Source organism: Protopterus annectens, chromosome 7.part0 (genome assembly GCF_019279795.1).
Source record: "Protopterus annectens isolate FY-2018-M chromosome 7.part0, PAN1.0, whole genome shotgun sequence".
NCBI classification, from domain to species: Eukaryota; Metazoa; Chordata; order Ceratodontiformes; family Protopteridae; genus Protopterus; species Protopterus annectens.
In genome coordinates this window covers 1,561,484,057-1,561,509,595 of record NC_056739.1, presented here as the reverse complement: position 1 = coordinate 1,561,509,595, position 25,539 = coordinate 1,561,484,057, and the positions used below count along the sequence as shown (strand labels likewise).

Below are 25,539 nucleotides of genomic sequence, written 5' to 3'. Positions count from 1 at the left end.
CTATGCTGCTGTGAAAGGACGGACTAATTTCTCAGCAGCCACTACTTGTACATTAATACCCTGCTGGAGAACGTTTGTTGTCCAATCAGGGTGCTGATTTACAGTTTGCCCATTCTCTAACATAACTTATTGACTTGTCACGAAAGTTACTTAAGAGAACTTCACAAACAAATATAATCACATTGATTGCAACAGCCTGTGATACATTTGCTTCATTCTTCCATAATTTAGTTATTTATTAATTTATTTGTACTATGAATACAACTTCAAGTTAAGACTAGCAAAGTCGCACTGACTTAGCACACCATATCATTATAACATTACAGCTACAGATAACACACAGAATGAGAAGGGACATTTTACATATTTTGCACATTTAATTATTGCTGCTATGCTACACTGGGAAGGTAAGCCTGTAAATTCATAAATGTTAAATGTAATGTTACAGCTTTCAGCTAGTATAGAATATAGACAGCCTGGTTTGCTATGCATAAGGATCATAGACTCACAGGATCACAGGAAGTTACTAGGCTACTGGCCCTGAGACCCTTCCAAGCCTAGCCAAGAATTTAGCCCATGGTCTAACAAGTCAGCACCTGATGCCACTGTCCAGCAGGGGCACAGGTGGAATCCCAGGGGTGTATTTTCCGTTCCTGATCCAGTTATCCGGGTTGCACTTAAAAAGGGCTAATGAGGTGCTCTGCTTGATGTGGAGAGGGAGGGAAGGAATGCAACCTAATTTTGAAATTTGTTACAGTTAAATGGAAGAGAGAGGACAAAGTATTCCTTTGGTGTGATTATATTCATCAATATGTTCCAGAAATAACCACAGTAAAGACATTAGATCTTTAATATGTAATTTGCATCAGTTAATGCAACCATCTTTGATACACTGTAGACATCTTAATTGTATTCAAGATGTGAAGCACTTGTGAGTACTTGTGCCAATGTGATTTAGTGGAGTTATTACACAGCTGAATGAAAGGATATGTTAATGTAACCACACAATGTCCTTTGAAAATCTTTCACAGACTGGCATATTATCAACAGAAGGAAGCAACCTAATGGCAGCCTGATTCATGATACCTGCGACCCAGTCAAATTTCTTCAAAACTAATACAGTGGGCTTAAAATGTGCAGTTTTTACACAACTTTTCTTATCTTTATAGCTGTGGCATATATTGCAATAATCTGGATGTGGCATAAAAAAACTTGAAATATGAAATAACTTATTGGGCAGTGGCAACATCTGCATGGGTAATAGCATGGTAGCCCAGGAAAAGTACTCTATGAGAATCCTGAAACCGTACTGAAAATAAAACTGCAAAATCTCAATCAGTACTTATGACAGCTCCAAGTGTATGGGATTCCTAGGTGGAACTGGTTATTTTTCTCCTGTTTCCACACTATGTTACTGCCCAGTAACAGAAGAGTACAAGATGGGAATTCACCCATTAGATCTGTGTATGTTGAATGAGGTGGACCATGGAACTGCTGGATGGCTGCTAAACAGCAGTCCTGATGGATGTGTTCTTATCAGAAGGTCCTTCTAATTCCCAGATGAATAGCTAATAGTAGTCCTGATGTTTCAGAGGTGTAAGACAGACGTAACTTTTGATAGAAATAGTACCATTGAGTCATGGGGGTTTTTCATTCTCTCAGATCCCAAAAGTTGATGTGAGGTTTATAATCAGGACTTTGTTCACTAAGGCTCATTTGTATCACCCACACTGTGCTCTCCACACAGATCTACATAATTTTTTGAAGCCTTCACAGGGGTCCACCCTCTTGGCCACTGGATTTGATGAAGCCCCACACTTGGGTGAAAGGGCATAGGCTTCCCACCATGACCAAGGCACATCATTCTTTCTTTTTCAAATGCAGGTGTTAGAATCACTTCTGCTGACATCTGCCATTCCTTGCTTATTTCCCATAAACCCCTTCAGAATGACCATGACACCTCCCACTCCCCTATCACAACCTGACTGATAAGTGCATCACACTTTTGAGTGTAGGGGTGGGAAGTTACCTTGTACTGAAACTGATGGACTATAACTTCATCTTAGTACTGTTCAATTAAGAAATAGTGTTAAGAAGCACTATTACTCTCTCATGAGCATTGACCTATAGCATTTGAAAACATTTTAGTGGACAGAAGCACTTATCTTTTACTTCAGTGGCTCAATATAGGTTCTCCAAATTGTGATTTTATTTTTTTTTTCATTGAGTGATGCAACCACCCGAGACTTACTGCTGAGTTAGGAGCTAGAATCTGTTCTTCTCCCCACTACTTTATTTAAATGCCAGAGAAAATTATTTTGTTATTTGTTGCTTATATCTGTTTACTAGAATAGAACACTAATGTATGTGACACCATTTCAACCTCACCCTCGGAAAGAAAATAAAGTTCAAATCAAAAGACAATGCCTGGTATACTTCTGAGTTTAATAAATACATACAAAGTATTTCACACACAACATTATTACTCATTACTATGTTTTTGCAGTAGATACAAGGCAATAAAATTAACTGTCCAGCACATACATACACACATAGCCTCTCTTTTTTTACATACAGTAGCAAGGCATTCTAGGTTAAAATAGCTCAGATGAACAGAATAGAAGTATTTCAAGCAGTTTTTTTCTTCATTTGTGGTCATTGACTTATTGTATTGTGAAATGGAATTAATGTGCTTCATTAAACTGCTGTTAAAAGGGATAAGAAAGGATCTATTTTAGCTGTATCTAAAAGAAAGGAAGAAGTGTATGGCATGTGAAAGGAGGAAGAACGACATTGCTTGTCACAAGCAATAATACATTGCTATAAATGCTGAGACACAGCCGGGGTATCCACATAATGGCTAAGAGTTTGACATGCATGGAGTTGGCTGCCTTTTAAGTACAAGAGATAAGTAATCTGGAGGAGATAGATCTACATTTCACAAATCATAAGCATGTCTTATTATGAAATCATTCTTGGCAGAACTTTTAACAGTTATGATTCGAACAGCCAATTTTTTTCACAAATCTCAAAACACAACCCAGACTTCAGCTTAACTAAGGAAAAAACGTGATGCAGACTGCATGCAATGACAAAGGTGTTAGAAGAAATATTTTTCTCAGATTGCTGTAGCAGTACGCAATGGCAACTTAGGGAAATGTTTTATATTTGGTATGTATCAAAATGCATGACTGTGATCATAACTGAAGGATTATAGGCATCCTTTTTAACTGACAATCATACTATTTTAGAATTCAGTGTTCACTTTCTAAGCAAGTAATCAAAATACTGCAAAGAAAACAGAAAAACATTCAATAATGCAATTTAATATTAGACAATTATTATTAGTTTCATTCCCATACTGAATTCAGAGAAACAGAGGATCTCAGACAAGATAACAGGATCTAAGGAAAAAAAATGATAAAGCAAGAAATAGAAAGATGAAGAGGAGAAAATGGGGTGACATCGCAGAAACATTATGTTAGCATTTCAACACCCAAAGTCAGAGTGGTTTTCCTTCACTGTCACTATTTGCAGTTCTGATGAGGGACATTCAGATCATTTTAGTAATTAACAAGAGGGTAGAGTTTTCTTCAGCGCTAATGTGTGCAGAGTCCTTATCAGCAAGAAAGGAATGTGTAAAATTTTCTTCTGAACAAATCTGGACAAGGATAAAGAAGCACTTTGACAGATTTGCAGAATCTTTGGAAGTAAATGCCAAAGGCAGTAAGAAAAGAAGATGTAGTGAACATCTTGAACATTGTGGCTACGTCCTAAAAGTATCTGTTTATAATGATATTGAAGAAATTATAATGCCATGCCATATGGAAATTATCAGCAAATGATCGATGTAAACTTTCAAAGCTACTCAGAAAAAATACTGGAACACTCAGCAGTCAAAGAAAGTACAAGACTTACTTTCAAAACTGTTAAGTACAGGGAGTAGGCTCTTGGCAACAGAAAGGCAGAACACTGGGTATTAATACCAAGGAGGGAACAAAAAGCAAGTCGAAATGGAATTGTGAACAGAAAAGATCTTTATATTATCTGTAACTAAGGAAACAAGAGCGTTTCCTTTGACTCAAAGGATCTAGTAATTTTAGTCACCACCCACCTAGTCGCTGTTATTTTTTCTGTCTTCATTTTTTTCTTCCTTCATTCTCTGAATTGCTGTACAAGTCAGACTCAGTACCTTAGTTTGGGTGAGATACACCAATGTATTTATTTCCTTTCATTTGTAAAGTTTTAACTTGTGTTTTTATTCAAGGATTATACACAATTAAATAATTTCTTGAGCTGTACATCCAATCTCCAGGAGCAAAGGACAGTAAAGTAGCTTGACAGAGGCACATACACAATGCTCATGCAGATAACTGGAAGAAGACAGTGGAGATGGGGGTGAGAACTGTTAGATGTATGAACTGATAGCATATCTCAGGAGGCTGATAGCAATGAAAGGGCTATCAAAACAGAAAACAGCTTTGGGAATAATGCAGAGAAGAAAAAATAATTGAGAGTGGGAGGATTACACAATTTATCTTCTGGAGGTTCAAATCTATGCAGACTGGTGAGGGAATAGAGACTACACATGATGAAGTATTGGAACTATAACTAAACAGGCAAAGACTTCAGTCTTCATCAGCCAGACAGCACAGCTGTGGAAAGAAGGTAGAATAGACAGGTATAGAAGGTGTTGTATGGAGATAAGAAGGGTGGAAGGAAATGGTCTGTGACTTGTAGTGTCAATAAAGGAAAATGAGAACTAGAGAATATTGACGTTTAAACTGATATAGCTACAAAATTAGATATGAATGACAAAGCAGAAGGAGTTATTATGGAAGGAACCTAGGACATTAATAAAAGGGGGAGGTTCTATAGAAAAATGGTGGTGACCCTGTGGTAAAAGTAGAGAGCTATGGGAGCATAAGACAAATGAGGAGGAGTATAATGACTTAAACAGACATTGCAGTAGCCATGGATCTTGTGGGGTGACAACACAAGGCCCTGTTGGACTTTACTATAGGAAGAGCAGCTCATAACTGTGTTCTGCAATAACTACAAATTAAATGCACTCCAAAAATAGCAGGACAGCGTTATGAGAATAACATTAAAGTTCCAACCTTCTGTATGAGAGTAACGTTAATGTTCTCACCTTCTCTGTGAACATAACTGTGCATGTGAATATATATTTGTCTGTGACCACAAAATGTACAGGACGGTATGTGTACGGATCAGTGTAGGATCATATCTCTCTGCTATGCTACATGTTTTATGGGGCTGCATTATGGTTGATTTAGATAGGTAATGGAAGACATTGTGAATCTTTATCTGCCCTTGAAGAGGGACGTAGGCTTGTTGGTGGACAGGATCCGTGCTTTGTAGGGCTGCCTTTGAACTTTGTTAGCAGTGTTGGTCATACACTACTTACAATCTGCATGGTTGAGGTATCATAGGTAGAGCCACTCTGCTTTAACATATGTCAGATTAAGCCTGACTGTGCTGTTTGCTAACAATCAAGTCTGTATATTTTCAGTGAAGTTCCTAGAATACTTGGCAATATGCACTGTGTGCCATATCAGCTCTGCAGCATAGCAGGATAAACCCTTAACTGTGACAGAAGTGATCTTGGTGTTGGAGGATCTGATGAGGGGAAATTGGAGTTAGTAGCCACTGTTGGGCAACCCATCTCAGAAGTAGGGAGGTGGATAGATTCATTGCCATGCAGGCTTCTAGTGGTAACAGAGGTCAAATATATAATTAATATGGGTTGTGATATGAACATAGCTGAAGAGCAGCACATGAGCAGAAGCATGCATGAGTCACAGGACATTACAGTATGTCCTCACCCCTGTGAACCATGCATCAGATTTAAGAGGGCTGGAATGAGGAGTGTGTATGGCATAATGATTATGGTCTCATAGATGCAAGGTACAAGGTTTGATTTTGACCTTGGGTTATTGGCTAGGCTTGAAATGGTCCTTCATGGCAGTTAGCCTAATATTCGCCTATGAAGCTATGAACTTGAAAATCCCTCTTCCTCAGTTGTCACGGTGATGGAGGGAACAGTCTCCCTTCAGGGCTACCCAGATGGTGACAGCTCTAGTAATCTTTTGCCCAGTTAGAGAATGAATAGGTGTGGGACCAACTGGCAATGGCTAATGGTCAGCAGTCACAAGTGGGAAATAGAATACATAAAAAAACATGCACAGTGTACTATATCTGTGAAATTCACCCCTAGGAAATAAGATTTTTTTAAAAAATCAAAAGAGTGTGCTCTGAGTTTCTGCAAATACTGAGTCGCCATTCATTTGTCACAGAAGTCCAAAGTTCATGGGTTCCCAGGTAAGCACTAAGCTAGCTGTCCTTGCAGGCCATTTAAAGATTGCCAGTTTCCCTTTTTATACTCAAAATAACCTAACCCATTTGGTTATAGACTGGCCTTACCCATCCATCCATGCATCCATCCATCCATCCATCCATCCATCCATCCATTTAGCCACAACCCCTTTTCCCATTTTTATACACGGGGTTGGGGTGTCACTTCAGCAACGACAATCATCTAGAGCCAAAGTTCACACTGCTGGGTGGCTAGCCCTCCCACAGCTGTTCTTTCATACCACACACTCACATGCACATTCACACCTATGGCCAAGTTGTTGACTTGCTGCATGTCATTAGAACGTGAGAGGAAACTGGAGCACCTGGTGGAAACCCATGCAAACACAGGGAGAGCATGCAGATGCCACACAGAAGGCACTCCAGCAGAATCAAACCAAAGAACCTCTTGCTATGAGGCCTCAACACTATTCGCTCCACCACTACGTGCCCTCACTCGCCTTACCCAACCTATGGTCGGTAATTATATGTTACCCCTAATGAGAATAACTGGGATCATACCATAGATAATTTCAGGGGACCCATGCATGGGATAAAGCAATTAAGAGCTGCATCTGTCAATTAACAGTAAAGGGGGTAGTTCAGGAGTAAAATTTCAGTTTTCCATCCATAGATCTAAGTTGCACTTGAAAATGGGCAGTGATGAACTCTCTCTTATGTGGTTGAGTTTTCTATTCCATAGCAGCAGTATCCTCTGTAAAATATACCAGTCTCTCCAAACTGTTCTGTTAATGTTGTGGAACAGGTTTAGATCCTTAGACTGGGTATTTCTGATACCATTTGACTTGCTTATGTAAATCCATTAGTAATGGCTCGGAGGATACCTTGTATGCCAGACACTGGCCACCAGTTACCAGTCTGTAGGATACTGACTATAGTGATACAGCTTTGAGTCAGTCCATGTAGGACATGTTGCTTAGTTCTTGTATCCTTTTAGTAAGGTATCACTGTGGGTGTTCCAGTTGTTGCATGCGTCTGGACAGATACATGCCAAAGGGCGCATTATATTCAATGACTGACCTAATGAGGGCAGAGTAAAGGGGACAATGACATCCCTAGATCTAGACACAATCCCTTTGTTTACAAGCTGTACAGTATACAGAAAGGCTTTCTTACAACAACAGACACATCTTGGTCAAAAGTTAGGTCACTGTCCACATAAGTTCCCAAATCTCGAACAATTGGGTCAACTCTTAGTATTAAGCTCACATCTTAAAGCTTTAACAAATTGCACAATTTCTGTAAATGCTTAGAGAATTTTCTCCACATTCTCAGAATGATCCAAATAATGTAAAGTCATCTGAGGAAAAGGAAATAAAAGTAGATGCACTTCTTAATAAGCAGAACAGCAGTGTTCTAGCTGTGGTGGGGGATGCTTGTTTGGCAGGAATCAGACAAAAATGCATTTGATCAGGGACGAGATGCCACATGGAAGAAATTATCATATATCTGTTATCTAAAATGAACTCCATCAAAGTCTGTAGATCAACAGATAACTTTATACACAACAGATTAGGATACGAGTCATTCTTTGTCTCTGTCACATACCAGTAATATCACATTACTGACTAACAGAAACCAGAGAAAACTCATTACATGTCCACACTAATGGAGGAATGTAAAATGTGATGCATTCTTACTCTTGACAATTTTAAATGTTCATTTGAAAATTTGCATCCATCTAGTACCCAGTGACAGTACAATCAAAGGGATGTGTTGAGCAGTAATAAAGTTTGAACCAGGCAAGCCGTACTCACATTTCTTAATATACACTTGCCTACTGTGTTACCATGAGGAAGTCACCTAACGTACTACACTCAGCTGCTAGACCTGTAAACATGTTTACATTAAACAGACGTTTCTAGATTAAACAGAGCTCTCATCCTTATTGTTGTTCTATCAGTAAATAAACTTTTCAAGTCTCTTCAGCTTGGTACTCAAGTAACGCAACTTGGAAATTTAAATGTAGAAGGACAGGACAGTCACTTTGCAAAGAATTTTAAATGGTGCATTATATTGTGCTCTGTGTCAGTCGTATACCATAAAGTATGGGCTCGGAATTTACATTGAAGGACAAGCAGCATATTTTAATGTTGCAGGAATAAAGGATGTCACAATAACTTGACAAGGGCTATAACTATATATAATAATTTTCACTGTGGTGTAGAAATATTACTTCATACTATGAATGTTTTACTAATGGGTTATAAAGGAAACTAAAGTTCAGAAAATGTATTATAATGCACTCCTTTCACTGAAGTCAGTTAATTCTTCAGCCAGTGTTTGAAACTGACTTGCCGTAATTAATATCTACAAAGGAACAGTTAACAGGTCACTTAATCAGTTCTACAAAGCATGCAAAACATACAATACCTCATAGCATTAACTATATAATATTTGGAAACCAAAACAAGCATGAGGAAAACAATCTTTGGGAATTTTAAGTTAAAAGGAAAGGGAGAGGCTACTTCATGCTCCATGCAGAGTTTATTCTGGACACCGGCCACATGAAATATCCTTGGAATGTCGCAGGCTCTGATTTAACTTTACACTGCCAAATAAAGAAACAAGGTGACAACTGAATATGCTTGCTAAGAAAAACATAAAAATCAGACTTAGTTGCATGCATTGTTTGCTTTGATCAACTAGACCACACTACACAATGCATAGCATTTTTTTTCTAGAAAACACAATTTAAAACAGCATATTTTGAGAAACACATGGAATGTAACTAAGCTAGCCTGGATGAAATAAAGGTATGCTATGCACAAACACATAAGGAAGCACTAATTTCTAAGTTCCATAAATATTAAAGAATTATTTTCCAGCCTGCATTTTTATTTGATAAGGTTACAGATACACTATATAACATAGAAAGAGACCGAGAGAGAGAATGCAAAAGTGAGAGAGATAGAAAAGAGCGATCTACACACACACAGACACACATCTATATTTTCTCTCTATACGTGTACATACACACATATATATATATATATATATATATATATATATATATACATACACACACACACACGGATTTACTTTATAATCTCAAAATAATAAAATATCGAATTTTAGTATCTCCAGACTATAAAGCCGAAAGCCCAAAAAACCGACACCCAAAACCGCAAAATTCAAAATTGCGATCATTCAAATACACACCACCACACAAACAAGCACACATACACCTACCTAATGATACTACAATACACAAACACAACATAACAAACAAACACACCTACCCTACCTATAAGCAGGGGGGCATATGGGTCTACTACACATGACTGAAATTTCATATGACTGAAACTCATTTGACTGAGACCAGAACATCAAAAGTTCAAAACACCAAAAACTCATTTCACTGAAACTCATAACACTGACACATTAAAGTAAAAGGTATATACTCTTTTCCCCACTGTAGTGTGATCCTGGAGTTAGTATATATAGTTGGGGGGTGTAGGGGGCACAGCCCCCCACATTGGGGGTTGTGGGAGGCGTAGCCCCTCATGTACGTTTTACATTTTAAAACATACAGATTGATACTTATAACTGCAATGAATAACTCTTTGCAGAAGACAATATATATACCTAAACTATGCGGGGACGGCCATGCCCCCCACACCCCCCCAACTATATATACTAACTCCAGGATGGCACTACAGTGGGGAAAAGGGCATATACTTTTTACTTTAATATGTCAGTGTTATGTGTTTCAGTCAAATGAGTTTTCAGTGTTTTGAACTTTTGATGTTCTGGTCTCAGGAATTTCAATCATGTATAGTAGACCCACATATATATATATATATATATATATATATATATATATATATATATATATATATATATATATATATATATATATATATATATATATATGTGTGTGTGTGTGTGCACATGCACACACAATAAACTAATTTCATGTATTGTTCAGTGGCACTACAAAGGTAGTGAATATGCACAGACATTTTAAATATATTATAGGTTCATAGGTAAGTACTAGCACAGCTTCCCTTGCAGGCCATTTTAACTCTAGCCAGTTTCCCTTTTTTGCTTGAATTAGCCTATTCCTTTTGGTTAGAGACTGGCCTTACCCATCCCATGGCTGATAATTATATATCACCTCCAATGAAAATAACTAGGTTCATAACTTAGATCATTTGAGGGGACCCATGCATGGCATAACACATTTAGGTGCTGCCTCTGCCCATTAATAGTAAAGTGTCAGTCTTGGGGCAAATTTTCAGCTTCCCATCCATAAGTCTGTTTTTCCCTTGAATATTGACATGGATGAACTTTGTTTTTTGTAAATGGGAGTCTGGTCCAGGGCAGCAGTATCCTCTGTGAGATATACCTGTCTCTCCCAACAGTTCTGTTGATCTTACAGAAGATGTTTACATATCTAGACAGAGTATTTCTGATGCATGTGACATGCTGAGGTGCAGGAAATCCATCAGTACTGGGTTGGAGGATGCCTTGTATGTCAGACACAGGTCACATTTTAGCATTCTGTAGGATACAGAGTATACTGACAGGGCTTTGAGTTGATTCATGTATGACATGTTGTTTAGGCCTTGTATAACTTTACATTGCCAAATAAAGAAACAAGTTGATAACTGCACACACTTAATTTGAATGCAAAAATCAAAACATTTGGCATGTATTGTATGCTTTGATCAACTAGGCCCCATTGCACAATGTATATCATTTTTTCCAAGAAAATACAGTTTAAAACAGCATATTTGGAGACACACGGACAGTAACTAAGCTAGCCTTAATACATATGCTATGGATAAATGCACAATAAGGAAGAACTAATTTCTAAGTTCCATAATCATTAAAGTAAAGAATTATTTTACAACTTGCATTTTTTATTTGATAAGGTTATAGATGTATACGAGAGAGAGAGTGGTTGAGCACTGCAAAAGAGAGGGAGAAAGAAAGAGAGAGATCCATAAACTCACAGATAGACACACACACACACACACACACACACACACACACACACACACACACACACACACACACACACACACGCCACACACTCATATATGTCTCTGTATAGGTTTGTGTGTGTGTGTGTGTGTTTGTGTGTGTGTGTGTGTGTGTGTGTGTATATATATATATATATATATATATATATATATATATATATATATATATAAATACCAACACAACTGTCTGGTGCACGCTAACACGCTATGTGCACGGAATGAACCAAATACAGAAACACCAAAAAAACTCCAGCATCACAAGAGAGAAAGCTTATTTCTCCTTTAAGGTAAAGTGTCCAAGTAAAACACAACTTGGCTGAACCTTTACTATTATTTTATTAAGAAATAATCCAGACTGTCACGATGACCAGCTTCACTGCTAACAACAGCAAATAAGTGAGATCCAAACTGATTTTTGCCCCAAGGCGTCATTAGTGGAAAAGTGAGCTTTCTCTATTGTGATGCTGGACTTTTTTTTGTGGTTTATATAGACATATATATATATATATATATATATATATATATAGACATATATATTTTAATATATACATGCATATATATAGGTGTAGATATAACTATAGATATGTACATACATACACACATACCATATGTATAATATTTTGTAGCATACATTTAAATATCAGCTGAATAATTAAAGTTCACAAAATGTAAACTAATTTCATGTGTTGTTCAGTGGTACTAGAAAGGTGCTGAATATGCATGGCAGGCATTTTTAAATACATTATAGATTCACAGGTAAGTACTAGGCTAGCTGCACATGTGGAATATATTAAGCCTATCCAATTTCCCTTTTTTGCTCAAATTAACCTATTTCATTTGGTTAGAGATTGGCTTTACCTTTGACATGGTTGATAATTACATATTACCTATAATGAGAATAACTGGGTTCATACCATAGATAATCTGAGGGGACCCATACATGGGGGAGCAGCCTTGGAGTACATTTTCTGTTTCCCATCCATAGATCCAAGTTGTGCTTGAATACTGACAGGGATTAACTTGGTTTTATGTGGACAAGGAGTCTGTTCCAGAGCAGAATTATACTCTGCAAGATATACCTGTCCCTCCAAACTGTTCTGTTGATGTTGAAGGAGAGGGTTAGACCCTTACACCAATTTATGATGCCAACAGGCCTGCTGATGTGCAGTAAAACCAGCAATAATGGGTTGAAGAATGCCTTGTATGCCAGACACAGGTCACCTGTTAGCACTCTGTAGGATACCGAGTATAGTGACAGGGCTTTGAGTCGGTCTATGTAGGACATGTTGTTTAGTCCTTGTATCCTTTAGTAAGTTTATTTTAGTTTATTGTTAAGTAGTTTATTCTAACCATACTCTACATTCTGTGCTGTACAATATATGTTCAAAAATACATCCTATATCCTTTATTACTTATTTTGGTAATGTTACTACTAAAGGGTATGGTGATGCATATTACAGAGTTACATTTTTATATTTAAAGGGTTCACAGTGGATGGATTGTCAAATCACCCATTTGCAAAGTATATGTCAGTAAAGAACCCCAATGGCTATATACTGTATGTTTGCAAAGAAGTTGCCATCCACACACCGCATAACCTCCTGAATGTAATTATTTGCATTACAAGAGTATGATACAGCTTTACTAAAAAAAATACTGACCCAACTAAAGATAATTTCTTCTTCCATCCACTTCACAATTATATACCTTATCTCACTACCCAGTGCAAGAAAGAATTATTCTACCCAAGTTATCGGACAGTGGTTTGATCCTTCTGCTTTTACTCTTTGGTATAAGAAATTCTGACAGATTCCTATACTTTGCACAACGTACAGTGTGTGAGAATAAACTATATAATTTTTAAATGTTTTTTTTTAGATTTTTGTTAAAGTGCAATATTCCTTCTCACAGCTTCAAGTCGTGACAAATTCTAACCTTTGGCTTTACTGTTACTCACTCCAGCAACTGGTAATCATATTTTTGATCAAAGCAGCTTTTACTGAGCAGTGCTTACTCAAATACTGCTAACCAGATTTCAGGTTTTCTAAAACTTCACATCACAAGATTTGTATTTTCTGTATGGTGTAGCATCTGTTCTAGTGTTAGGTAAAATTAAAATGGGGGTGCATCTCTACACTGTCGTGGGGGCTCTGTCCTTCATATAAGCAGTTATATTTGATGGGGGTGGTCAGCAAATATCATTTTGTTCCATTTAGTTCAACAAAAACATTTGCCAGAATCTTCTTTTGCCAGACATACCATGCTCCTAACAACTATTACTGTTCCACATTCCACAGAATTCTGCATAACCTACAAGCATTGATGCAATAAGCTATTACAGAGCACTTAATAGCCTTGTCAAGTAAGCTCAGTGTAACTTTATTAATTCCAAGAAAACCTTCTGCTGCAAAGTATGCACAGAGAGATCCAAAACCTTCTGGCTGTCTAGCACAGATGATTAATACTATATGCTGTTAATGAGATTCGTCCCATCGTGGGTTTGATTCTCTACAAAAGTCAAGTCATATTCATGAACTGGACAACCATACTTCAAACTCTGACAAATGCAAAATGTAGCAGCATGTTCTAATGACCAATAAGAACTGTCTGGTCAGTTTAGAATGCTGATTTCACTTCCTAACTGGCAGGGCAACATCCAATTTATTCTCAGTTTTGTAGAACAGCTTTATGAATTTTCCTTATAGCTATGAATGCAGCTCCTTCTAGTAAGCTATTTGACTGCTTGAGGATACTTCTTTAACAGTTTCTTTTCAAAGAAATGGAATCTGATATTGCTTATGAAATGTTACCCTCTCTTTTTTAAATTATACTCATTTATTCTTGCAAATATTTATTTTCCTGAAAGATTCTACTCCAGCCAGTCTTTGAAGACTAAGCTGAGACACATGAATGTTTTAATCACACTCTTCCTCCAGTGTAAAGTAGAACTATATGTAACTTACCTTCTTGGTGACTTGACTCCGAAGCAGTTGTCTGTGCATCATCTCCAGTCTCTTCTTCTTCTTCTCCTGGTTCATAGTTGGAAAGAGTCTGGGACAGCTTTTGGGAAACATGATTGTCAACATTCCTCAAGGCAACTGGAGAACGAGTTGTTGGACTAAACTGAATGGTAGGAAATACAAATTCATTTGCATGCAGCCCACCTGTCCTTTTTGTGTTTTCTACTCCCTTTACAGTTTGAGGAGTCACTACTGACCTGCTGTGGTGGAATGTTTCATTTTTCTCAGTTTTACTAAATTCCACATTCTTTTGTGTTGGCATCTGATCTGTCTCTGTGAACTCTTGCTCAGTGGGTGTGCCTCCTGTAACTAATTCTTCACTTTCTGTTACCTCTTCTGCAAATAAGGCTTCAGTAACTGCAGCAACTGACTCAGTCTCTGCCTCATTCAGTGTATCTAATGTTTCTGTTGTGGAATGGCTGCCATCTTGGTCTGTTTCTTTGATTTCTATTTCTCCTGTAGCCTCAGAAAGTTGCATGAATCCAGGTCTAGGTGCCATGTTAAATGGTGAATTAGTAGGAAGAACATCATCTGTCAAAGAAGGAGTGGCAATAGTGCTTTCTGTGTACTCGTATTCCTTGACTAAGTGTCTGCTATTTGGCTTGTGCAGCAGCGGCTTGTCATTTCTGCTGTTTGTGTACTCTTTATGGACTAGGTCTGTTTCTTGTACTTCTTGGTCATAGCTGTAAGGGTCATCATAGTGGCGATCTGGTGCTCTTGCATCATTATTTGGTTGATGATTAGGATCAAGTGTAAACGGATCACAGCCTGGAAGAGGATAGCACATAAGCTGTCCTCCATCGCTGGGGCAATGGCAAACCTGGCATGGTGGGATCTTAAACGTGTGCCCGGCTTCATACTTCTGCTCACCTTTAATGCAGCCAATCTTCCCGCACTGGTGGCATCCATCATGTGGTTCAATGACCTCAATGCAGTTAGATGGTAGCTCAGGACAAGGAATAAAGTGACACATTATCTTCCCTCCTCCAAGAGGACAAAGACATTCAGTGCTACCAAAGTCAACAAAGTAAGATTTACCTTCTGGTACTTTGCCATTGCGGAATCCAGCATGGACACAGTCATAATACTGATAGCCTTCACAGGTGCAGCCTTGCTGTAGACAAGAAGCACAGCACTCACCAGGTTCAAGAACCTCTTCAATACAGTTTTCCAACAATGGGCATTCAGTCCCTGTGCAGTCCTTTTGGGCCAGTGACACGCCAGACCATATTAAGACATACATGACACAGTTCAGAACAGTAAATGTACTATCCTTTTGTGTATACATTGTCATTAATGTCTTCAACAACAGAATATTAGCAACAACTGTCACCCACAGATTCTTGCACACTTGTCTTCTACTATTTTAGTCCATCAATTATTTCATCGCAGATCCTATATATGAGAAACAAAAGACGTTAGAAGTCATATTCAACAGCTTATTTTGCACAAGTCAGTAGCAATCACTGCATATCTTATAAATTTACTCAGCTGTCCTCTACAAGCATATGTACGTAAAAATACTGTAGCTTTACATATCCTATGACTTTGTTCAAATTTAACAAAAATCTGATGATCATGTTCCATTTATGATACACAGTCACTAAAATCTACGCAGGCAATGTATGAGTCGTCTCTTTCTAAGAGGAAATGTGTTTTAATAGGTAGTTTATGTAAAGCATTTTACAATTACTATGGCTTATCACAGTGATTATCACAAAGTACACATTACAGTGTAAGGCTTAGGACACATACAGCTGCACCATATGCTTCATACAAGCATGCATTAATCCCATCAGTACAGATGCAGTAGATCATCCAGGGGCTATGGTGCATAACCTGTTCTATCCCTGTAAGAAAGGGGTTTGAAGTCTTACATCAGAAGGATCAAAGTTGACTGCTTGTAAAGAAACAGCCAACTTGTCCCTTTCACGGTGTGCCATTATTTCATATTGCATGAGTTTGTTACAGGCTAGTGCTAACATAAATAGCTACCAGCTCTTGTAAAAAAACATTCTTTTCATTCAAGACACTGGGAAGCTCTAGTCATAAATACATTTTCCTCTACAATTGTAACACAGACTATTTACCTAGGCAGCATGGACTGATTTCCTTTAAAGATTTGCTTTAAGTTCCTGAATGCCTTGAAGAGTTGTAAAAGACGAAGAAAGTAAAAACTGTGTAACAACATGATTTATGAATGTTTCCAAAGCTTGCAAAAACATAAAGGATCTATCTGGATTCATTCAGATAAATAGGGCAGAGATGGCCCTATATGAAGTCTGATTTACACAAATATTTCTCGTCTTATTTGACGGAAGTCACTAAGTCTGCAGGTCACTTGGCCAGAGCATGTTGAAGTAAGACCCTGTGTTGTCTTACCTATGACATCCTGCTATTAAACCAGAACCACTTTATTTCTGTTCATCAGCAAAGCTGTGAATGTTAATGCTGTTGTACCTTCGGAATACAAATTTTCCTTACAGGTGTATTCAACTCCGTGAATTCCATAGCTTGACTAATACATCAGCATAAGCCCATGGTTGCCTAGAACTCGTCTTATTCGGCTTTTTTGTAACTCGTACTCATTGAGTAAGGAAAAAAATGCTGTCACACAGGTATCCAGTTTGACTGTGGTTAATATATATATAAAAAAAAAGAAATAAAGGAAAACAATACTCTTCATTTTGAAGGCATACACATATTTTCCAAGATATAAGGCAGCTTTAAAAAAAGTGATAATAGTACCTCAAGCCAAATGGGTCTGAAAAGGTAATGTAAAAACATGTTACATAAGGAAAGCCTTCCTGTGCCAGCTTTACACACATACTGACACCTGTGATATGTACGTATTAAAACTTTTTATATTAAAATTGCACTTTCAAGTTTTATAGATGAAAGTCTACCCATATATAGTTACTCTAAAAGTGATTATCAGTTTGGGCCATATAATTTTTGAAAGATGTTTTGTACCTATTTATTCACAGCATAATATCTGTCATTCTCTGTTGAACCATAATATTTAGTAGTATTAAAATCAGCCATAAGAAATCACAGCTTAAATGCATAATGCTTCCAGTAACTTCATATGATTATGGAAATAATGTTAAACATTGCAGTATAGTGTTAGACCACACAGAAACTGCAAATAAAGCATAGTGCCTAAATATTTTGAAAAATTCCCATCCCTCCTCTAATGCTTGCAGAAATAATATGGTTAAATACCATACTGGATTGCTATAAGAAGTAATACAGCTCTGGGTTTCTGCAGTCTTTTTTTGTTACAGAAAATTGTATATGAGAGGGTAAGCATATAGATACCACTCAGTGTCAACTTTTTTCTAAAACTCAATAATCTAGATTTTTCACAGCCAAAAAACTCTATGGCTCCCCTTATTATCAATAAATGGGCGTGCCTTTGTTGAAGGTTGAACATTGAGCTGACACTTCGGCATTCGTGAAAATCTACTGCCAATCATTAGCGGACAGGAGTTCTGCTGTGGCGACCCCTAACCGGGAAAATCCGAAAGACAAACAAACATGGCTGACTACTGTTTTAATTTTGAACAAAGGGTATGATACTTAAAGAACATGAGTTAATTTTAAGCTTAACATGATAAGGAAGAAAAAACACTTTAAGGCTAAGCTGTATGGTCCCGTAAGCTTTCCTAGTACTAAAGCTTGCAATCTACATAATCACTAAGAAATTAGTATGACTGCTATTTAAAATCTTTGAAAGCATACTAGTTGAAAATGTTGGATAAATGGTGTCCAAAGGATCAATCGTTAACTTAATTTGTATCTGTTAAAATACTATAGCCTTGTCAAGTCAGCTGCTTTTGGAAAGCAGCCATGATGATAAGGAATACCTGAGATAACAGAAACATACATGCAAGCCATTATATGCAATGAATACAACTGAGTGTCCTCACTGAAACTTTGTGGATTTTTGTAACCATTTTAATCCTTGTCTCAAGCACTAGAGTAAATGCAGGTGTCCACATGTCAGGCTCTTTGAGCGCAGATATGCAAATTGTGTTTTCTGTCTGGGAATCATCATAAATATGGGAAGCGACAATCTAAGTGTGAAATATGCATTTCCAAAGCAAATATAGTGCAAAGCAGTTGAACAGAATGTGTACACATTTAAATGGAAGGTTTCAGTAGTAAGTGCTGTATTCTTACCAAACAAATCACCCCTGAATACTGACAACTACACAAAAAAGAAAAAGGTTACTATGTGTGCAGGTAGTTAACTCCTGTTAAGAAATATAAGACTTCAAAGATAAGGGCTGAGTCGATGAACGTGTTATGTACTGCACCAATGTGTTTGTGCATTACCTGGCAACACCAATGTCTGCCTGTGACTTGTGTCTCTTGAATCACAAAGCACTATCTTCACTGCTGTCTGTTGCACAAACATTAAAATAAAAATCTATGCAAATCAACTTTCCACCGATGATTTGCAAGCATTACAGACACAACAGCTGGGATAATGAATGGGCCAGATAGATGGAAGAATTCTTGTACATTGTTCCCTGAAACCTGCATAAATACAGATTGTTGCTGAGAAATTCAGTGCATAGAAATCAAAAGATGGCAGATGAGGTGGCAGGAATTTTCTTGCCGCAGAAAGTGTGATAATATAACTGTGGACCAGTCAGTCGGTCAGGCCCCTCTTCCCCACCACAGCTACTTACTCCCTTGGCAGCTCCCTTGAGCAATACCAAGCTACTGCACACATGCCATCACACACATGCTAATTACTGGGCTTACTGTGTGCATAGCACTGCTTGGAAGTATGCACTCAGCAGGGTAATGTCTCATGAATGCAGCACTTACTGCTGTCCCTATGTGTCACCTAACTGACAAATCAAAGCTACCTCCCTCCACCCAGGATGGGCAGGCCAACAGAATCTACTCACCCCCATCCTCCCAGTCCCCTGTAGTGTCCATACTGCTAATCCAACATGGGTAGTCATGGTCACAATCAGGACTTCATCCCTCTGTGCTAAGGCAGCAGACTGCAACACATACCAAAAAGTATGAGGGACCCAAAGTCTTTCATAGTTATTTATTTATTTATTTGTAGTTTGTTGACTGAGAAAGTCCATTATGACAAGATGAGCCCTTTTTCAATGGAGGCCCGGGGAGAAAAACTCCACAGTAAAAGTATTTACAAAAAAATTTCAGCAACATATACTGTGTACAATAATCAGCAAGAAATACTGCCAGGAGATAAACCAGTAACAGTTCCTAAGAATATAGGTACAAACATCTACAATAAGTAATATACTAGTTAATACAGTAAGTTCAAAACACAAAGTCATTAGTAGTTGGGACTAATAAATAAATAAAAAATAAATAAAATAAATAATAGTGTTAAAAAAGCACTGAATTACACAAGCAGTTTAAAATTTCTAAAGAAAGAAGGTATGTTACGTCTATGTAGCAGGTAGCACTGCCAACCTAGGCTGAAGTATGCTAGTTATGATATCTAAGAAAGGTTCAGGTACTTTTACGTGGGTGGACAGTAGTTGCACTGAAAATGTCTAAAATCCCATGGTCTAGCAATGTCATAGCAAACTGTGTCTTTATAGATCTTTTGGGCTAGGCTGCCATTTAAGGGTCATTTACTTACTTGTTTTGATTACGTGGATCTTCTTTTCAGCAGGGCTGTTCTTAGTGAAAGAGATGGGACAGCATCTCCCATCAAGTAAGTGCATTCAGAAATGTAGTACACATTAAGAACAGGTATAATACAATTAAAAGCGAAGCAATGAAGTAAAATGTGAACAGTTAACAAAGACGAGAAGGCATATTATATAACGCATGCACCTGTATGAAGGAAACATCTTAATATACCACACTGGACACTGTAAATGTAGTGAAACCAATGATAAGACAGCAAACTATCACGTAAAACGGTTATATAGTATAATGAATACATATTTTTTGCAATATCTGCAATATCCTGTTAACTTGAACCTAACAGATACTTCCCGCGAAAAGCAGAAGACTGAATATGACTAATGAAACAGGTATGTGTATTTCGGTCTATGTCAGAAGCTCGAGTTTTCAAAAACCTCGAAATTCATATTGTCAAGATGATATGATCGAGTTTCAGAAAATTTAAACTTCAAAAAAACAACAAAAATCTACCTTTTTTCTACATTTTTGAAGGGGGCAATCACCCCTGCCAACCCGCACACAGCCTGCATATTATATATACCAAATCTGACAGAAAATTCCCTGATGTGCACTGTACCGCAATCTCCATTCAAAAGGTTTGAGTTTTCAGAAACTCAATCATATCATCTCAACAATATGAATTTCGAATTTCTGAAAACTCGAGCTTCTGATAAAGGCCCTTGTATTTACATCTCTACATCTAAACAGATTAGTGAAAATTTTGATATGTTTTATTTCACTGAATGACTCCGATTAACTGCTGTCCATTAGAAAATGTCTGTCAATGACCGAATGGCAGATCCATGTAAAGAAGGAAAGCAAGAAGCAGAAGGGAAAGGATCTACATCTGAAAGGAGCTCAGAGCTCTACGACTGAATTAAAAACATACAGTACTTGCAAGCCTAATCTGTGAATAGCCGGGGTGGTGCAGCGGTAGAGTTGTTGCCTTACAGCAAGAGGTTCTCCCGTTCGATTCTCGGCTGGAGTGCTTTCTGTGTGGAGTCTGCATGTCCTCCCAGCGGTCAAGTGGCATTCGAAAGACATGCGTAGAATGCCGTGCCTTCGTTGAAGGTTGGGCGTCGAGCTGGCACTTCAGCACCTGTAAAAAAAATCGACTGCCAATCATTAGCGGACCGGAGTTTTGCTGTGGTGACCCCTAACTGGGAAAAGTCAAAAGAAGAAGAACTTGCAAGTCTAATCTGGGGTCTAATACAATATGCCATTACAAACGAGGAAAAAGAGCAGTAACTTAAAAATTTATAGCCCTCAAGAAGCTATAACCTCATCTGAAATACATTTTCAGTAAAAAAGACTTAACTTTGACACAGGAAACTAGAAGGGCCAGGCCTATCTTTATTTGTGCAAATGCTTCTGGATTAATAAACAATTACCTGAATGTAAAACAAGCCAAATACTTAATTACACAACCCATTTTGCCAAGCTGCCATCACTTGTATATTTGTACCTAAATGGCTATTTCAGGCTAAAGGAAATGTACAGGCATTTATTTGCCAAGGGTATAAAACCTGACATTTGATTCTTGCCAGATTGCTACGTTTCTGATACATTTTTCATGTGTAATAAACTGTACATCAGTCGTGTTTGGCTACAGTTCTGCTTATAAATGAACATTCTAAGCTCTCCTACTACTTAACATAGAATTAGGAGTCTCCTGGGGAATCATGTCTTTGTGCAATTACCTTCAGTCATCTGGATTGTCAATTAAATATAAGTGCACATGTTTTTATTATCAAATACACTGTAAAGCAGTAGCTTTCATTATTCTGCATTGCTTATTAACTCCAAAGTGTATTGCAAAATTAAACATAACGTGTATTTTCACAAATCTGTTTATAGTTCTGGAGATAGTTCCTACTTATGTCTATCTGAGCTTCAAAATTTTCTTCCCAGCTGTGTTTCTATAGCTGCCATGCTGTGCTTTCTCAATCTGATGTTGCACATTTTCTGTATTAATCTTTTCACTGCAGGGTAAGACAGGTCCCTCTTTTTAAGTCCCTTGCCCCTTGTTAGACATATTAAATGCATGTAATACACAACCACAATCGGAGGAGCTATATCATCAGGGGTTTAATCCACTTTGCTCCTTATTATCCATAAAGTCTGCTCTTGTACCATGTGATATGTTTGCTTTGTGGGACAGAGACAAATTATGGAGTTCACAAAAACCTCCAAATGAACCACAGCAAACCAGCAAAGGAGAGAAACAACCACCACTGATACGAATAAATAAATGTATTCCTCTAACGCCTCAGCAGAATGCCTTCAAGGAGTATAAACCTATGGAGTTCAGCCTGATCTTTTTGCTAGACACCGACAGTATCAGTTATAGCCTTCATTGCATATAACACTGATGTTTGATAATTATAATCCTGTACCTGAAATTTCTAGTCTTTGCTGTCCATTCCTGGTTTTCGGATCCCAGTGACAGAGATGCTAGGTTCATGGGTGATGGAGTGAGTCAGTCACAGAAATGTAGAACGTCACACTGTAGTATTTCCTGTTTGGGCTCTTATTTCTGTATCACTCTCAGCATATCAGTTTTGAATGTTACAATATTTTTATGCAAACTGCAAGAGTGCAGCTAATGCTTAACAGAAAGTAAAACCCTCATTTTTCCAACATTTTATTTAACAAAATTATGTCTAGGTGTGTGCAGGTAATTTGGTGCCAAGTTAAGGCTAAGGGCATTATCCAGAGCACTGAAAACATTACAGAAAGATTATAAAGTATTTGGAGTGCTCTATTCTAATACCCTTTGTGCATGAAAATAAACATTTACTAGAAACAACTGGGTAGGCTACATAAGTACTGAACAATGGAGAATTTAAATGACTGCATCCAGCAAGAAAGCCACTAAATGTGCTTCTGTCAAAGGGCATATGGTGCCCAGCCCGGACAGCCACAACATAAATATTTCTCAGATACATGCAGCTTGCTTCACAAAGCTACAGCATAGCTAGCAGAACTAAGTACACAGTGAATTATACTTAGTGAAAAAGTCATACACACATTCTAGTTGCAGTTGGCCCAAACCCACCTTCTGATCTTGTGTTATGATGCAATGTGCTAGCATAGCTTACGTGCCACAGTTCAACTTCAGGATCAAATCATTCCAGCAGTGAATAGCTGATCCAGGCTTAATTGAGTAAAAAAGACAATGTGTTATATTTGTCTTGCATTTGTTTTCCATTCTACTTACTTAAATCATGACTATTTTTCACACAGTCAACAAAAGATGTTGGAAGAACAACAATTAAGATGGAACTCCAGTAAAAATCATGCTTCTATGTATTTGTTAACCAAGTAAGCCCAGTAATCAAAACTGTCTGTTTCCAGGGTCAACCCATAACCATTTTCTTATAAAAGTAATTTCTTGACGATCAAAGTTTTCCAATGGAGATTGAGGGAATCAATCCCTAGACTACAGAATGTGACTTATTAACAACTGATAGCCTTAACTCCTGTATAAAACTGCTAAAATCAACTCATAAGCAGCTCCACATTCCCTTCCAGAGGTAAAGAGGAAAAAAAATCCTGACCAAGTTCTACTATGCAAACAGCTTTTGAGGGAGTACTGTAAGCAAAAATTCACAAAACAAAGATTACATTATCAGTTAATGAAAGGTTTCAAAGGGAAGTAAATGTATTCAGTCCAAACAGTACTGGAAAGTAAAGTGTGTGTGATACTCCAAAGACCGCTGATAGCAACAGGAAGACAGTCTTTCCCGATTGAAAGCATGCATTTTTATAAAATAGGGTTCCTTTTGCCACACCTGGATGAAAACAGTAGCCATTTTGCAAAGGTAACTAATTCATCTTTGAGGATACTTTTTACATCATGATAAGAACTTCAGAAGACATCTTCAGATAATGCAAAATGTGTTTTGCTTTATCTGCTTATCAATCAGGCTTGAAACTGAAAGAAGCAGATAATGCAATATGGTTGGTAGAAAAGAAGAATAAAAAAAAAACAGCAGAAATAGACAACAAACTGTTCAGCTGCATTTTGCATGACATATACTCCGCAAATATTGAGGCTGTAATCAAACTCGCCTACACACTGGTGAGACCACATCTAGTATACTCTACTAATTTTAGGAGATACTATAAGGAAATGGTTTTGGAACAGCTGGAAAGCACCCAAAGAAAGGCATCAAAGTAACAGAGGTAAAGGAGAACATCAGTGTGTCAAATGGCTGAGTATGTACATATTAAACAATAGAAGAGAGACAGAGGATGGATATAATACCTCTACACAAGATGCCACATAGGAAAAGTGAGGAGCTGGAACTGAAGCACAAGGAAAGAGGCGGGAGAAGTCGTCATATGTAGCTGGAGGGTACTCGTTTTATGTTTGATCTGAGAAAGTATATTTTTCAGTGAAATAGCTGTGGACCCACGGAACATACTGCCTGAGTAAAAGGTGGGTAATAATTCGGAGGAGCCCTCAAGAGGAAAATATGTCCAAAGATGAAAGCAACATCTGTCCTTTAGGAACAAAAAAAATAGCCCCACATAATCAAATCAACAACTATGAAAAATATTTTGGTATCCCTAAAGGTGGTGAAGTTGAAATTCCCCAAGCTTCATTTGACCAAAGCACAAGACTTCAAGGAACACAGCCCTGATAATCGTTTTCCATCGGAAATCCCTGCCATTATGGTTTATAAGTGTGCACTGGCACGGACTCCCTTCTCCTTGTAGATTTCTCCCTTCCTTGAGTTGGTGTGACCATGGAGTTGGTATATATATACGTTTGGGGATTCTGGGGGGATTGCTCTCCACATTGGGGCTGCACAGGGGTTTGTCCCCTGAAAAAATACCTGCAGATATTTATTTATTTGTTTAATCATTCTGCTATTGTGTATTTTGGGCATTAAATGTCATCATTTCTGATGTTTGGGGTTCTGCCATTCAAAGTTTCAGAGTGGAATCAAATTTTTGCCTTCATGTTTCTACAGCCAGAGGATTCTACGGGTGATGGGTAGATATGCAGGAGTAGGACAGTATAAAATGATAATATGGCAAATGGAGTCTCAATGTACACTAACAGAAACATTCAAGTACAGACATTAGGAAATATTGTTGATTTGCTGTAAATGTGTAAAAAAAAATCAAATTTCATGAGTAAGTGTTCCACTCATAAAAAGTCAAATCAAGTCTTAATTCAAAGTGCACTTCTAGAGGGTTAATCTACTCCAGACATTTTAAGGTAACATACAAGGAAGGTCTGGATTACTTAAATATCCATGGTTGATAGCTGGATTTGAAATTCCTGCTACCATTCTAAGACTTATGTCTTCCTTTTAAGCAGGTAAGACTGAATACTATGCTCTCCCTGGTAAGAAATGAGGTTAGACTGAATACTATACTCTCCCTGGTAGGAAATAAGTGATTCTCTAATCTAAAGAATCATTGCT

General features: G+C 37.7%; 1 protein-coding gene across 3 annotated transcripts in view; it reads right to left on the bottom strand.

Moving 5' to 3' along the window:
- The window catches only part of FBLN2 (fibulin 2), a 910,922-nt gene that overhangs the window by 773,743 nt on the left and 111,640 nt on the right, over nt 1–25,539 (bottom strand). For all 3 annotated transcript variants that reach the window (XM_044078109.1, XM_044078110.1, XM_044078111.1), the window contains exon 2: nt 14,351–15,802. In XM_044078109.1, coding sequence (XP_043934044.1) covers nt 14,351–15,701 — 1,351 coding nt within the window. In that variant the 5' untranslated portion in view covers nt 15,702–15,802. The remainder of the gene's footprint in view (nt 1–14,350; nt 15,803–25,539) is intronic.